Source organism: Centrocercus urophasianus, unplaced genomic scaffold (genome assembly GCF_019232065.1).
Source record: "Centrocercus urophasianus isolate 14NV4802_14NV808 unplaced genomic scaffold, USGS_Curo_1.0 seq_38, whole genome shotgun sequence".
Taxonomy (NCBI): domain Eukaryota; kingdom Metazoa; phylum Chordata; class Aves; order Galliformes; family Phasianidae; genus Centrocercus; species Centrocercus urophasianus.
The window spans coordinates 2,310,847-2,324,413 of NW_024884955.1; the positions used below are offsets into that span (position 1 = coordinate 2,310,847).

The 13,567-nt window shown below is 42.8% G+C and overlaps 1 protein-coding gene across 1 annotated transcript in view; it reads right to left on the reverse strand.

Moving 5' to 3' along the window:
• NTSR1 (neurotensin receptor 1) overlaps positions 1-13,567 on the reverse strand; it is a 50,647-nt gene that overhangs the window by 12,657 nt on the left and 24,423 nt on the right. The window contains exon 2 of the mRNA XM_042832543.1: positions 4,489-4,690. Coding sequence (XP_042688477.1) covers positions 4,489-4,690 — 202 coding nt within the window. The remainder of the gene's footprint in view (positions 1-4,488; positions 4,691-13,567) is intronic.

Genomic DNA, 13,567 nt, shown 5'->3' on the forward strand with positions numbered 1-13,567 from the left:
ATTTATCCTCCTGAATTTTAGTTGACACTTCTATCCCTGCTTCAAGTCATGGGAGACTCACTGAACTCCACTTGCAGCAGCTCAGATTTTTGCTAGAGTTACAAACTGTCATGAATTTAGTTCCTTTCCTGCAAGCAAAGTGATTCATGGATAAATCTGATTTCCTTATAGTGCAGACTTTCAGAATGCTGTTCTTCTGTGGACCTTTGTGGCTGCAAAGCATTTGCTATTTGTTACTCCTATTTGTGGGATAGTTACACTATAATCTCATAGCATTATTCTCCTCAAATTGGTAGCTCAAACTTGGAACATCTGAAAAGAGAAATGGACAAGCTCTTCTGGAGGGGAATTATTCACACACAAAGTAATGAAACACATAGGATGCACGGATGCTTCATTAATACTTGGCATTTGCCTGGCATTGCTTGAAGAAATGTAGAGCCCCCAGAATCGTCATTTTAACATTCTCAAACTTTCAGTTAAAAAATATGGTGTGACTTCATTTCCTAAAAACTATCATACTGAGGCATTAACCAGCCAACTGTGGGAGGCTGAAGGATATTCTTTTAATTCTTTAAACCTCTCTAAACGCTTTGTAATTGCTTCAGTTAAGCAGCTTCTGTAACAGAGCAAATGCTACCTGGGAGAGTTCACGCTTTAATGAGCTTAGCATACGTCCACCAGGGATGCATAATGCCTGCACTCAATGTCCATCAGCTTGCCTTGGTGTTGTTGTCATTACTTGGCTGTGCCCTTCAGTAACTCCTTCCCGTTTGCTGGACATGCAGTTGTGGAGGCAGTTGCTCCAAGAATAGGCATTTCTTTCTGCAGTTGCTGGATAGGCTGCAGGCTGGTGTTTTGATGGAGACAATTAGTCTGTGTCACAGAACTGTCCCCTTTCAAGAAGAAAGGTTGGCCAAAAAGCACTTCCAGATTGAGCCAAGCTCAAATATGCCCCTAGAAAGACTTATATTGGATGCAGTGGGCAATAGTCTGGGCAGCATGTGTGAGGTTTCATCTGCTGAAAGTGGCTTATTATGAAGGGTGCATATCTGCATGTGTGTTTGAGAACTAGTGTATAGCTCAGATTTGTTTAGGTAGCTTTCTTCCTTATCTAATGGTTGGTGTGTCAGGATGCATAACCAGCAGATTCACCCTTCTGTGCAACGCCACCTAATGCCTGAGGGACTTGGCTGAGCAGCACTGCTACAGCGCAACCAAGGAATAAAGGAGTCCTCACAAAGGAGCTGGAAAGCCACCAGTTCCTGAAGCTCTCGGCATGTGGATCCTCACACCTACAGAAAGCTGACAGCAGAGAGGGAATTACAGTCAGAAATCACACGCTTAATGAATCAATGAACTGGCTCACAGGAAGCAGGGCTGACAAGTTCCTCGATCCTGATCTCCCTAATTGTTTTGTACATGACCAGAGTCAAACAGAGCCAAGAAAACACATACAAGCTAGAAAAGAGGAGGAAAGTAATACTGTGGACATTTGAATGAAGCTGCTGGCCTGACAATTTTCGCTCCTATTTTAATGTAATTAAGTACAAACTCAGTAGATGTGGAAGAAGGAAGGAAAGTGTTTGCTACTTCAATCTTATCAAACTCTGCTCACCATGAACTGAAAAAACTTGTTTTTTAAGCACTGGTTGTATGTATTCTGAAACATTTCACCATTAAAACGTAACCAAGCTTTTATACATCAGGCCAAAGTTTACTTTTGGAAATGGAAAATACTTTAATCCTCATAAAGTCTAATTTCGTGCCAACAGCTTTATTAGTGTGGACAAGGGCCATTTTTTTCTTTTCCCACTGTCTTCCATAAACTCATCAGTCTGGGTGGGTGATTTTGGCTGCCATGGAGCCCAGCACAAATCATATGCATTGTCGTAGAAAGAAGGGCTGCCATCAGTACCGGGAGTTTACCTGGACTCATTGGTGAGGGATGCTCTTCCACTGTAGGGAGTGGGACTTTTGGTGGGTTCTCTAGGGCCAGGATTTCCTTCCCTATGGAAAAGGGGGTCTTGGCCAAAGCACTGCAGCCACCAAGAGCCTTGCCATAAAAAGCAGCAGTTGGAAGGCTTTCATCTAACCAGCTCTCAAATCTCATGTGCATGAGGGCCCTCACAGTGCAAAACCAGAACCGGCATATTTTAATAGACTTTTTTAGGGTGCTATTTTTGAACTGCTTTTCTTTATCATCTGTCAGTTTAAGCTACCAGATTCTTTGTTTTTTCTTCAGATTGCTTAATTAAGGCTTCTGGAATTTCACAGCACCACTTGATTCCTGGCTACTGGATCTTTTACGTAACTTTTGTCTGAACCAAAGCTCTGAGAAAAAAAAAAAAAACAAACAACAAAAAAGGAAGGGAATGAAGCCAGATATTTAAGACCTAAGTTGCTGCTGATGGAATCATTAAAATGCTGAGCCAGTTTTGCTTTTGAACTCATTCAAAAGCTCTTCCTCAGAGAGCCTGTGTGTGAGATCAGGTCTATTCTTTAGCTTTACATATTGGCAAGCAAAGGCAAAAGAAAAGGATTATTTGTTACCACTCTAATTGTGGTTGTTCAGAAGAAGAATAAAATATTGAATCGCTTTCTGTCTTCATCCAGGGAGATGACAATTGTACCTCATTTCTCTGATGTTAATTCTCACCCATCAGTTTATAAACTGCCATTTGTGCTCACAGCTATAAATGTTGTCTGAGACACTGCAGTAATTATGAGTACAAAGGTGAACCCTTTATTGCATGTGAAATATGGATAGAGGCATTTTCAATAACTGGGCTTAGGAGTTCATCCAAAATATGTTTGCAGCTGCTTTGAGGCCTGCAAAATTTAATAAAAATCCTCTGAGTAGCTTTTTAAAAAAGATAAAAAAATAAAAAAATTCTATTGCACTCTAATACTCTAATTTGGCTTGGGATGGAATGCATTTTGTCTTTGCTGCGGTATCATGAATAGCTCGGGCAAAGTTTGCAAAACAGCACATGCAAAATCTGGCAGGGAGCAGACAAAATGCAACTCAAGGGGTGTAGACGTGTCCCTTGAGAACCCTGCTGGAGTGACAGTGGGACTTCGGCCCCCAAAAAAGCATATCAATGAGATAAAACCTTCCCCCAGAGCTTGACTTGACTTTGGGGGATGCAGAGGCCTCTCCCAGCAGAGCCAGCGGTCAGTAGGGCTTCATATTCTGCCCTGTTTGATATAATCTTCAGAGCAGTGTGTTTATATAGAGCTCCATATGTTGGTTTGGGAGGTCTAGGGGAAAGATTATGTGTCATCTGCTGCTGTAATAAGCAGAGCACCAGGGAAGATTGGCCTGACCCTGGCTGTGTGCAGCACAGGAACAAGGAATGCTCTCTGCAGATGATACAGCGGTTGCCCATCACTGCCCCACTGACTTGCTTCAGGCTTGGATTGTGTGGAAAACATTTTGCCTTTTCATCAACAGAAATAGCGACATTTTAACATTGTTCTGTAATTGAAATTGGAAGTCAAAGTTTTGAAGAGGAAGAACAGCCTGATTTGATTAGGATTTGTTTTTTTTTTTTTTTTAATCTCAGCTACTCGATTTTTTTTCTGTCAAAAAAAAGGAAAATTGAAATCTGAATCAAAGCTGTGACCGTCTGCAAGAAACTCATTTCTATGTGCGTGCCATCAGGGGGAAATCAATTTTCCACACCCCTCTGGCAGAGATCACCAGAGCAGCCCCTACTTTTGCCTGCAGAGAAGGGGGAGGAAATCAGTGCCTTGCTTCCAGCAGCTGGAGGGGATCTGCCTGCCTACGCGGCCATGAGCAGTGTGCCCACAAGTGACCTGTGCAAGGTGCCCAGTCAGGATGATCTGTTCAAACCCAACCCCACAAAATACCTTTGGTTCTAAAACAACATCAGTTCCCACACCACACACAGAGCCCAAAGCCAGCACCAGCTGGAAGAGAGGTGTTCAGGTTGGAGGTGGCCAGGGATAGGAAAAGGAGTAGAAGAGCTTTGTATCAGCATGTTCTTTCTGTCTAAGAGAACATTGTTTCTTTCCTTAAATTTGGAATTTTCATGTCTCAACTTCTCCTCCATTGAGAACTATGAATTAAATAATGCTTAAATCCCTCTCTAGCTTCCTTCCTCTATAATGAATTTTTTTTATCCTTTAAGGGAAGATTGATGCAAAGTGTCTCTGGGAGAAAAGGAAAATTAAAGATAAAATTCCCTAAGAAACTCTTGTTATCTCAAAAAAGAAAAAGAGGAAGGAAAGAGACCAGGAGAAGAAATTAACTCACTTTCCAAAATGTTGGGCTTTGAGTTGAGAATTGGACAACAATGGCAAATTTCAAAGCATTTCTCAGGGGTAATCTGGATTTTTTAAAATGCTACTTTTCATTTCAGATGTTTTGAATGAAAGCATTCACCAATTTCAACCTCGCCCTTCAAATCATATCTACATAGACACTTCTAGCTGCTGCAGTGTCAAAATGCTGCTACTTACGCAGGACCCTGACACCATGTCTCAGGGCTTGCACACGGCCAGGCTCCATGGACATGCTGAGCATCGTCTGCTGCCCACCGATGGTGCAGACCTGGTTTTCCTGGGCAGCTTGCTTGAACATGATCATGAGCTGGTTGGCAATGATGGTGTTGAGCACAGAAATGACGACCATGGGAAACACGAAGGAGATGAACGTGTTGACCTGTGGAGGAGAAACAAGGCATGGTCAAAGCAGGGGAATGGTCAGCAAGGCAGGAGATTGTGATTCATTTCTCACAGCAAGAGTAGCAGCCTGCAGTGAAAATATTTTCCCTTCTCTTGCACTTTGCCTTTGCTTTTGAAGCTTATTGCACAGAGAGAAAGCTCAGACACCACTGTCATGTGTTCATTTAGTGGTGTCAACACTCAAAAAAGGCAAATTCACTCACACCCAATTATGATGTCTTTCCCTTTTCAGGGCAGCTCATTTCCAGAAGTGTCATGACCAAAAGGTATCATTATCTTTTTATCTTGCCAGTGGCAGGATGCTTTGTAGCTTTCATTGTGCGGAGCACGACTCCTAAATAACAGTATGTTATTATATTTTTTCTTTATTATGAGCTCTACTCGGGATATTTCAGCTCTGGCCTTCCCTTGTAGATTTAATGACAGCTTTTTGTTAGCCAGTAATCAAATTGTCCAATAAGCCTTGTGCCTTAAAGGATTAAAATTGATCGGAATAAACAAGTGGAAGTTATAATGGTTTTAGTACAAATTATTTGATTACTACAGTTTTGATAAAATTAAATGGAGGATCAAATTAAGCAGTGATTGAATCAAGTGTAAGTCACTGTTCGTGTCAACTAAAAGCAGAAAGCCTTCGTGAGGGCCTCTGTCTCTGCCTCGAAACTCGCTGGAGCTCAGTTTAGCAACGCAGCCTGGGAAGAAAATGAGCTGTGTGTTCCTGAGACTCATCTTCGCTGCTGGGGAGCAGGCTGATCACATCACTGACATCAGTGGGTGAAAGAGCAGAAGTCCCTAAAAGCCTGGAAGTTTTAAAATTTCAGAACATTAACAAGAATCGAACCGCATGCTACAAACCACTGAGGAAGCAATTTTATTAAAAGCAATAGAACAGCCACATCAGCAGAAGGATAAAAACCAAAAAGCAATGGGGACCCTCACCCTGTGCTAGGGTTGTAAGGCATGCTAACTTTTTTCACCCAGACAGACAAATCTCTTGCAGATCAGTGCCTTAAAATACAGAAGTGGCCCCGCACTCTGAGCCAAATCCACGTTCTTCTGCAGGAAACCTCATCAACCAAAGAGTGCTTCGGCTGCTTGGGTGGAGAAATCTAGAGAAATCCCTTCTCCAACACAGCAAGATCACTGCACTGTCCAGGTTTCTGTTCTACCCCCAGTATCTAGTTCAGATATATGTTCTCTTTGCTCCGGAAAAATTCAGAAATACAAATGTAAATGGAAAAATGAAGAAAAAATGCCCAGACCCCCGTAATGTAACACAGGATGCATAAAACAAAGAACTAAGAACATAAGTGTAAGGGGAACAGGTGCACTGACAATCAGAAACAGTTAAGTCTCCATGTTCATAAATTTAAGCAAGATGTAACTCCTCTTTTGGTGAAGACAGGCAGCGCTGTTCTTGCCAGTTCTCTTTTTTAGATCAAGTCTCTGTACAACTCCAGAGCTCGATGCACTTAGCAAAAGTACCAGCTGGGTTTCATCTCCAGCAGTCCATGTTGTGAGAGCATTGACTTTCAGTTTATTCTTGTAATAATAATGGAGCTACACCATGGACAATTTCCGGAGGAAATTCCTAGATATACTTCCCCATTGCAAGCTACTAATGGTCTCTGTTGTAAAATATATACTTTTCCAAGCTCCCCTTGTCTCCTAAAAGATAGCACATCTCACAGCATCCTGCATACAAAGAAGACTTATCTTCTATCAAGATGTTAAGATAGATCCTTAAGTGGTAGGCAGCACGTTCACAGCCAGCACAAAATAAGTTTTTCACAGTGGGAGCAATCTGTGCTTGTAAAGAACCTGCTTTATTCAACCTTCACAATACAGTTGTGCTGAGCTGGCACACACGGGGTGAAAAGCCTTCCTCAGGCTTACAGGTCCTGCAGCCCTACAGTCCCACATGGCTGTTTGTGCTGCTTTAGCTGCTGAATATCCTCTGCCACCACTGAGCAGCATTTGCAAATGAGCAAAATAAAGCGCTCCACTCTGCCACCGAAGATTCAGAGTTTATTGAATTTCACTCAATAGCTTTGCCCAAGTTAAAAATTAGTCTTGCCTAATAGAATCACACAGAAACCAAAAAGTCTGTTCTGAGCTTTCTTTAAGGTTTTGATTCATTCCCAGTACTGTGAAGATTTTAAAGAGCTTGAGAAACTGTCAGGAATAGCATTATGAATTGCTACGGCAGAAGTGTAAAAATTGCATACATTCTATGAAAGGCTCCATTAAAAGATTTCTATCTGGTCCTGATTTGCACCGAAGCCCTTCTGTACTTAACAAAATTCAAAGGCATGGAGAGTTTTAATTTGTGGAAAAAAATCATTTTCAAATACAAACACTCGAAGACAAAAAGAGCCAGAGAAGCAGATCTCTCCCAGCACAGCCCTTGTGCTCGGTGTTGTCCCTGGCTCTCACTGGGCTGTGCACGGGGCATGGCAGTGCTGCTGGTGTGCCTCCAACAGCACTTTGAAGCCAGCAGAAGTTTCCTTTCTGCATTGGCGGGAGCTGGTCTGGAATCCCTGGACTATATACTGAACAGTGTTTAGGATCAGAATGACTTGTATGGGGGTTTAATGAGATTTTCATTAGTGCTGACACTCTTCATTATCAGTGGAACTGTAGCTGCCAGTGAACACCTATGACTGTTAATTCCTTTGGCTTCTCGCATACCTTTACAGCCCTGGGAAGGAGGATTTAGACAGTATCCAGCTTCATTTTTGATCTAATAGTCTTAGGCTGTATGCTGGCTTACCACAGAAATGACAGCTTGTGCAATACCACATCCAAACCGTTGTATTCAGGTTGTTTGAATGTAAAAGCAGAGTGCTATGGCCTCATCTCAGCTGCCACCAAGAGTTCATGCTGTTTATCCTCTCCATTAAAACTTACATATATACATATTTTTTAAAGATAATGCAATACTACAATGTTTGCCACTGGCAGGAATGAATGAAACACAGAGCCACTTCCATGTTGCTGACTCTCCTGCAGCCAGAGCAGCCCTAAAAGCCACTCAAGCACCAGGCTGGAAGCATTTCTGCAATGGAATTACTGCTCAGGACGAAGTAATCATACAAAGCCTTCATCTCACACAGCACAGAGCCATGGACTTTCCTCCCACCAGCACTGAGCAGCTCTGCTTGGGATCAGTCAGATGTGTTTCTCCAGGACCCCCAGAGCACGAAGCATTACAACCATGCAGCATTTTGAAGGACTCCAAAGACAGAACAGTTCTGAGGATGAGGCTCCAAGGGCTCATGAGAGGACAAATGGAAATTTATGGAAATAAATTTTCTGAGGATAAAAATGGAGTTATCAGTCCAGTCAGCTATCCAGTCAGCTCAACAAAAATCGGACTTTGTGTTGTTAACTGTTAAAGTCACACAAAGTAAACAAAACTTGAAATGCAGGCAGCAACCAGGGGTCCCAAGGAACAGAACCAGGGCTCCCACCAGCACGGACCTGACTCCAGAGCAGACAAAGGGGCAGCTGATATTTAGGTCAGCATTAGCACTTGTATATGACTCCTGTTTCAAGGCAGAGAGCTGAGATGCTCCCCCACTGCCTGGATTTCTCAGTGCAGAGATCTTCAGCTGTCCCAGAGACTTCTCAAACCCTGAGGACACACAAGGAAAATGGCCCCGAAGGAGCTGGCAAGCATCTCAGATTTGCCTTTCTGGTTTCCTGGCACTGACGATGGAGAAGCTGAAGATGCAGGGTGTCATGCTTTTGAGCACATCAATTAAACGTCGCTGGGATTTAACAAATTAATGCATTCTGGTTCACCTCATTTCTAATGGAAATGTAAATTCTCCTCCTCCTGGCTGTGGAGGCTGTACTGTTAGCATATGTCAATCAGAAAAGCACACCCTTCATCATTCGGCTGCCAAACAATTCTATGTGACTACATAGAGTTGAAAAGTCACTAGTTTTCTCACTTGGTGACTGGAATTAGCATTTTTTAACCACTCAGTGAATAACTTCAGCACTAATAATCGCACTGCTCCATTTGTGGGTGCAGCAATCTGTGGAATACGAAGCTGGATTGGGAGGTGTTCATGATGCTGGCATGCCAAAAGAAACATTTGGCTTTGCCACTTGTGTTTGATGTTCACAGGACATATCTGATTAAATAATCCCATTTTTTTCTCCTGTTGTAAGTAAGTTCCTGTCTAGTTAAATCCTATCTCTGCACAGTTTTCCAAACATCCTTGCCAAGTGTTTAGCAGTGAGCAGCTCCATGCCATTCCTTGGATACAATGGGGCAGGAGAGACTGTGTCTGTAAGTGGTGACAGAGAGCAACAACTGTTCTCATAGCCTCTACCTGGGACAAGAAGGAATGTGAAAGCTGGAAAACAGCCTAGAAAGGGAGTTCAGGTCTACTGAAAAGTTTGGAGGCATTTCAGTAATTTCAGCATGGCTTGGTTCAGAGCATACTATTTAGCATTAGATTTTAGTACAAAGTATTTCCTGTCTTTCTCCTCTTGGATCATTAATTCAATAAATATCTAAATTAAATCTGCAGACTAAAGATGAAGCCTAAAAGTGTATGAAATTGAGACAACAAAGGAAGGAACCAGAGCTGCTGGAGCAGGTACCTAACACTGAGGTACATGCAGTGCAGCACAGGACTGCTGGCTCTTATCCCAGATAAGTGTATCCTGGCACAGAACCTCAAGCAATAGTTAAACAGGAGCAGGGCTAGGTGCTGAATGCTGTGTAGGTCTGGAGCTCTAACAGGGCACTTAAGCAGGAGCTTGATCTTTGCACATTTCTCTTTTAACTCACATAAGCTTGCCTGTCACCTTGTATTTCTGCAATGTGAAACAGCCCTGATACCATCATCACCTGCAGGTGCTTCATCAGCCATGCAAAATGAACCCCCCTTGTCTCATGACCAGACTGAGCATATAAAAATCTGATGTGGATCTGGGTGGTGGGACATTATATCCTATCATCACCATAGCAGATGGCCAAAGACGTGACATGGCCACAGAAACTTCTGGTTATCGTCACACCTTATGCTCTGTACTTCTATTCAGCCATAGGGGTATGGACTCAGTATCTCCTACCCAAGGTGATAATGTGATTGTGTGATTTGCTCTAATCTTGTCTCAAACTGCTCTACTGTTCACTTTTTTGGACCGCAGGTGTGGAAGCTTTCAAATGTATCCTTCAGGGGAAAAGACAACAGAGGAAAACCTCAAATACAGACGCATCCTGCTCAATCCACTTTTCATTAAATAACTCAGTGGGTTTTGCTGAGCTCGGCTGGCATCAGCTGCAGGAGCTCAAATTGGCCAAACTTCTCTTTTTTAGATCTCTAGGGGTCTCTTTCTTCTAGTCAGGTTTCTTCTTGTTTTGGATAAGGTCTGGAAATAGGAGGCTGCAGGTAGTGCTGCTTAGGTGAAGAAAAAGAGCACACAAGCCTGAATACAGTCTGTCAGATGAATCTGACTGATGCTCCCAAGCCATCAGACTGGGTCTTGTCCCCATGATATTACTGCTCTGCACCCATTCATGTCAATGAAACTGAATTAATCGTGTGGCAAGGACATACGAGCCTCAGTTACTGATACATCCATTCACTGGCCTTATTCTATCCACAGAAGTAAAACTACTCCAGGGGTGATATAAAAGACCTGTGTGTGAGCTGTGGCTGCTTGCTCCTGTTAAGAAATATTGGGTTTTGTATGGGCAGATATTTTGATCAGAATAAAATGAGTGTTACCACAGGGCTAACAGTGATAGCATGCACTGTTTTCAGCCTACGCTGCATTTCAATCCACCTGAAATCTGTTATTGTTAGCATCTTGTGCTTGCTCCAGAGCAGTGGTAAAGTGACATGCATTCTCTCCTTGGATCCACGGAAACAACAAGAGAATGACCAGTCAGTGTGGAACAGAACATGAAAAATAATCAACTTGTAAGATTTTCAAGCCTGTGTGAGGTCCTGCACTGATGAACTGTAACAGGAATGCAGAGCAGCTAATGATCTTGAGAAGTGAACTTAATCACACACTCTGCAGGAGTTAATCAGATACAGAACAGATGGAAATAAATTGCATACTGACAAAAAATCCATCATATCTCCATGGCAAAAACATTCCTCCAGCTTTTCCATTCATAAATCTCCCTCCATGGAGAAATCACTTGTTCATAAAGAACAACATCTGATGCAGAACAACTTAAAAGTGTCTCTTGCTTGTGATGGGGTGGCAAAGATGTCACAACACTGAGTAATGGTGGCATTCCTGAGCTTGACTGGGTACCTGATAAGATCATTTAACCTCATTTCTATGCATTGTTAATAATCCTGTGACCTAAAGTATTTTCAGACTTATCATAAGTAATAGCTGAGAGGTATGATTCACACACAAGTGTTTGATACAAGGCTTATTATTCCTAATTGTACACAAGGGTAATATCCAAGTATGAAAGCCCCTGGGGACCTCAGAGCTCCCCATTACCTTGCTAAATGTCCGAAAATCTTCACTGTAAACATTCATAAGAGAAAATTTCCTCCTCTCCTAATCTTTAGGACACCACTCTCAAATCTGAATGGCTCTTGTGGTTCTGGCTCCCAGCGGTAGAGAAAAGCTGTGAAATTTGGGAAATCCTGAAAATAACACACTGGAGAGCTGGACGTATGGAAGGTTTTAAATGTTGCAGAGTGTGATGCAGAATGCCTTATTGTACCATTGACCTCCCTGTAAAACTGAAGGATATTTCTTAAGGAAAAAAAAAAATTACCAAAAAACCCCCAAACCCTCAACCAACCAAAGTGATTTCCCTATGGTGACACTCGAAGATGATGAAGATAAGTTTGGGGCCTCGTTCATCTAGATTACTGCCTAAAGATTACTGTCTCTGACTTGAGGGATGTGTGGAAGGTAAGATGTCAAGGTTTTGGCCCAGCATGGCTGCTCCTCCCTCATCCTGCTGAGGAGGAAAGAAGTGAAAGGGCAGCACTGTCAGTCCTCTGTCACCCCATCATTAACCTGAAAGATTCAGATCTTGTTCTCTTCCTCCTTCAGGCCTTCTTATTTTCCTGCCATTGCGTGCACTGAGCTACTAGGTAAATTAATTAAATTTGCTCAGTTTTCTTGCAACAATAATAAAGTCAATTTGTCTGCTGTCAGAACGCTTACTGGCCTCGGCTTTGCTTCTCAGATCTAGTTACCCATTACACAATTTAGGGCAATATTTTTGGTTGAACAACAGCTCAGTGAATAATGTTCACGATTTTCCCTTTGAATGTTCAGGTCGCTGCTACTGCTTCCCTCTCACCCTCCTCACCAGCTATATCCTACTGAAGGGGAAGTAATACTTCAGCTTCAAATGACAGGTTGGAAACATGCTTTAAATAATTCACCAGTGCATTTGGATTTTGGATCTCACTATCTGCTGGTATTTGGGTTCCTACCTGCTTTCGCCAAAGGGACATTGCCCTATAGCACCTATCACGATATCTCTCCTTCAGCCTTGCTGCTTGTCAGCCCTCTAAATATTTCAATAAATGCTCGTGTAGTGCCTCATGCTTCTGACATCTGAGTCACAGTAATCCAGATTTTGCCGTTATTTTCTGTCCATCTTCTTGCATAACTTTTCTACAGTACAGTGCCCACCAGTGGTGCTCACGTGGTGGATGTTCATCCATGGGAAGTGCCTTCCCAGCACGGTGCTCCCTGTTGGGGATGTCTAATGAAGTCCTTGTCAAAACCAAGAAAATCATCCTCTTTCTCATGCCATGAGTGTAAGCACTCAGTATATGCAAAGCTCCTGCTCCTGCAGTGTAGGTTTTGCAGCTGGGACAGGAGCAGGAACAGCTGCTGCAGACTTAATGAGGGTGCAGACTATGCCTATGTCTTGTTGGTGTATCGCCATGTAAATAAATCACAGCAGCTGTTTTTGCAAGCTTTGCTTCCCTAATGTCTGCTTGTTATTCTGTAGTTCACACTTGGGATAGTCATTGTAATGAATGAGACTATTATACTTGGATACTGTCTCACAGAGAGCATGTCAAAAAATAATCAAACCATGGCGACAGTCAATTATCCCCCAACTTTTCTTGTTCTGTCGTTTGGTAATATTGAGTCATTTCAGCCCCGATAATCAAAATGGATGGCTTTAGGCTCTGTGTATATTAAATCAATTAAAGGGACCAGGCCAGCTTGGGAATTTCTTGCCAGAGTTTTGGAAGTAAGCAAAAGGCAGAGCATGGGAGCACATGTAAGAGGCAAAGATTTCTAGCTGTAAAATCAGTGAAGAGTTAAATCTAATGGTGGTTTCTTTCTCTCTTCCCACACTCCCGTGGCAATGTATGGCAGATGGATTATGCTAGGGAAACACATGGGACTGTTCTGCTCCCACAGTGGCCACCAGCACGTGGTGTGATCACTGAACAGTGGGGTCTTGCTCTGTGAAGGAGGGGGGGCAACTCTGCTGCTGGGGGCAAGGTAGGGAAGCGGGGATGCAGCCCACAGTGAATGGATGCAGGCAAAGGTGAAAGAAGCTAGGTGACAGGCAGACACATGCTCAGAGTGGGGGGCAATTAATAAATCATCTCCAGCCCCCAGATGATCCTAAAGATTTGAGGCAGAGGCTTTGCAATAAACCACGCCAACATCCTTCAGTCTGATGCATGAGGCACGCAGGCCACAGAGGGATTCAAAGGAGAGTTAATTTAGAATCAAATGGAAAGAACAAATCATTCTCCTCCTGAAACACATGGGACTTGAGACTGCTTTTACAATCTCTGCCAGGTGAGATGAAGGTAGAAGGGAGTAAGAGATATTATAGATGTCTGAGAGACAAGTGAGGTCATGGCAA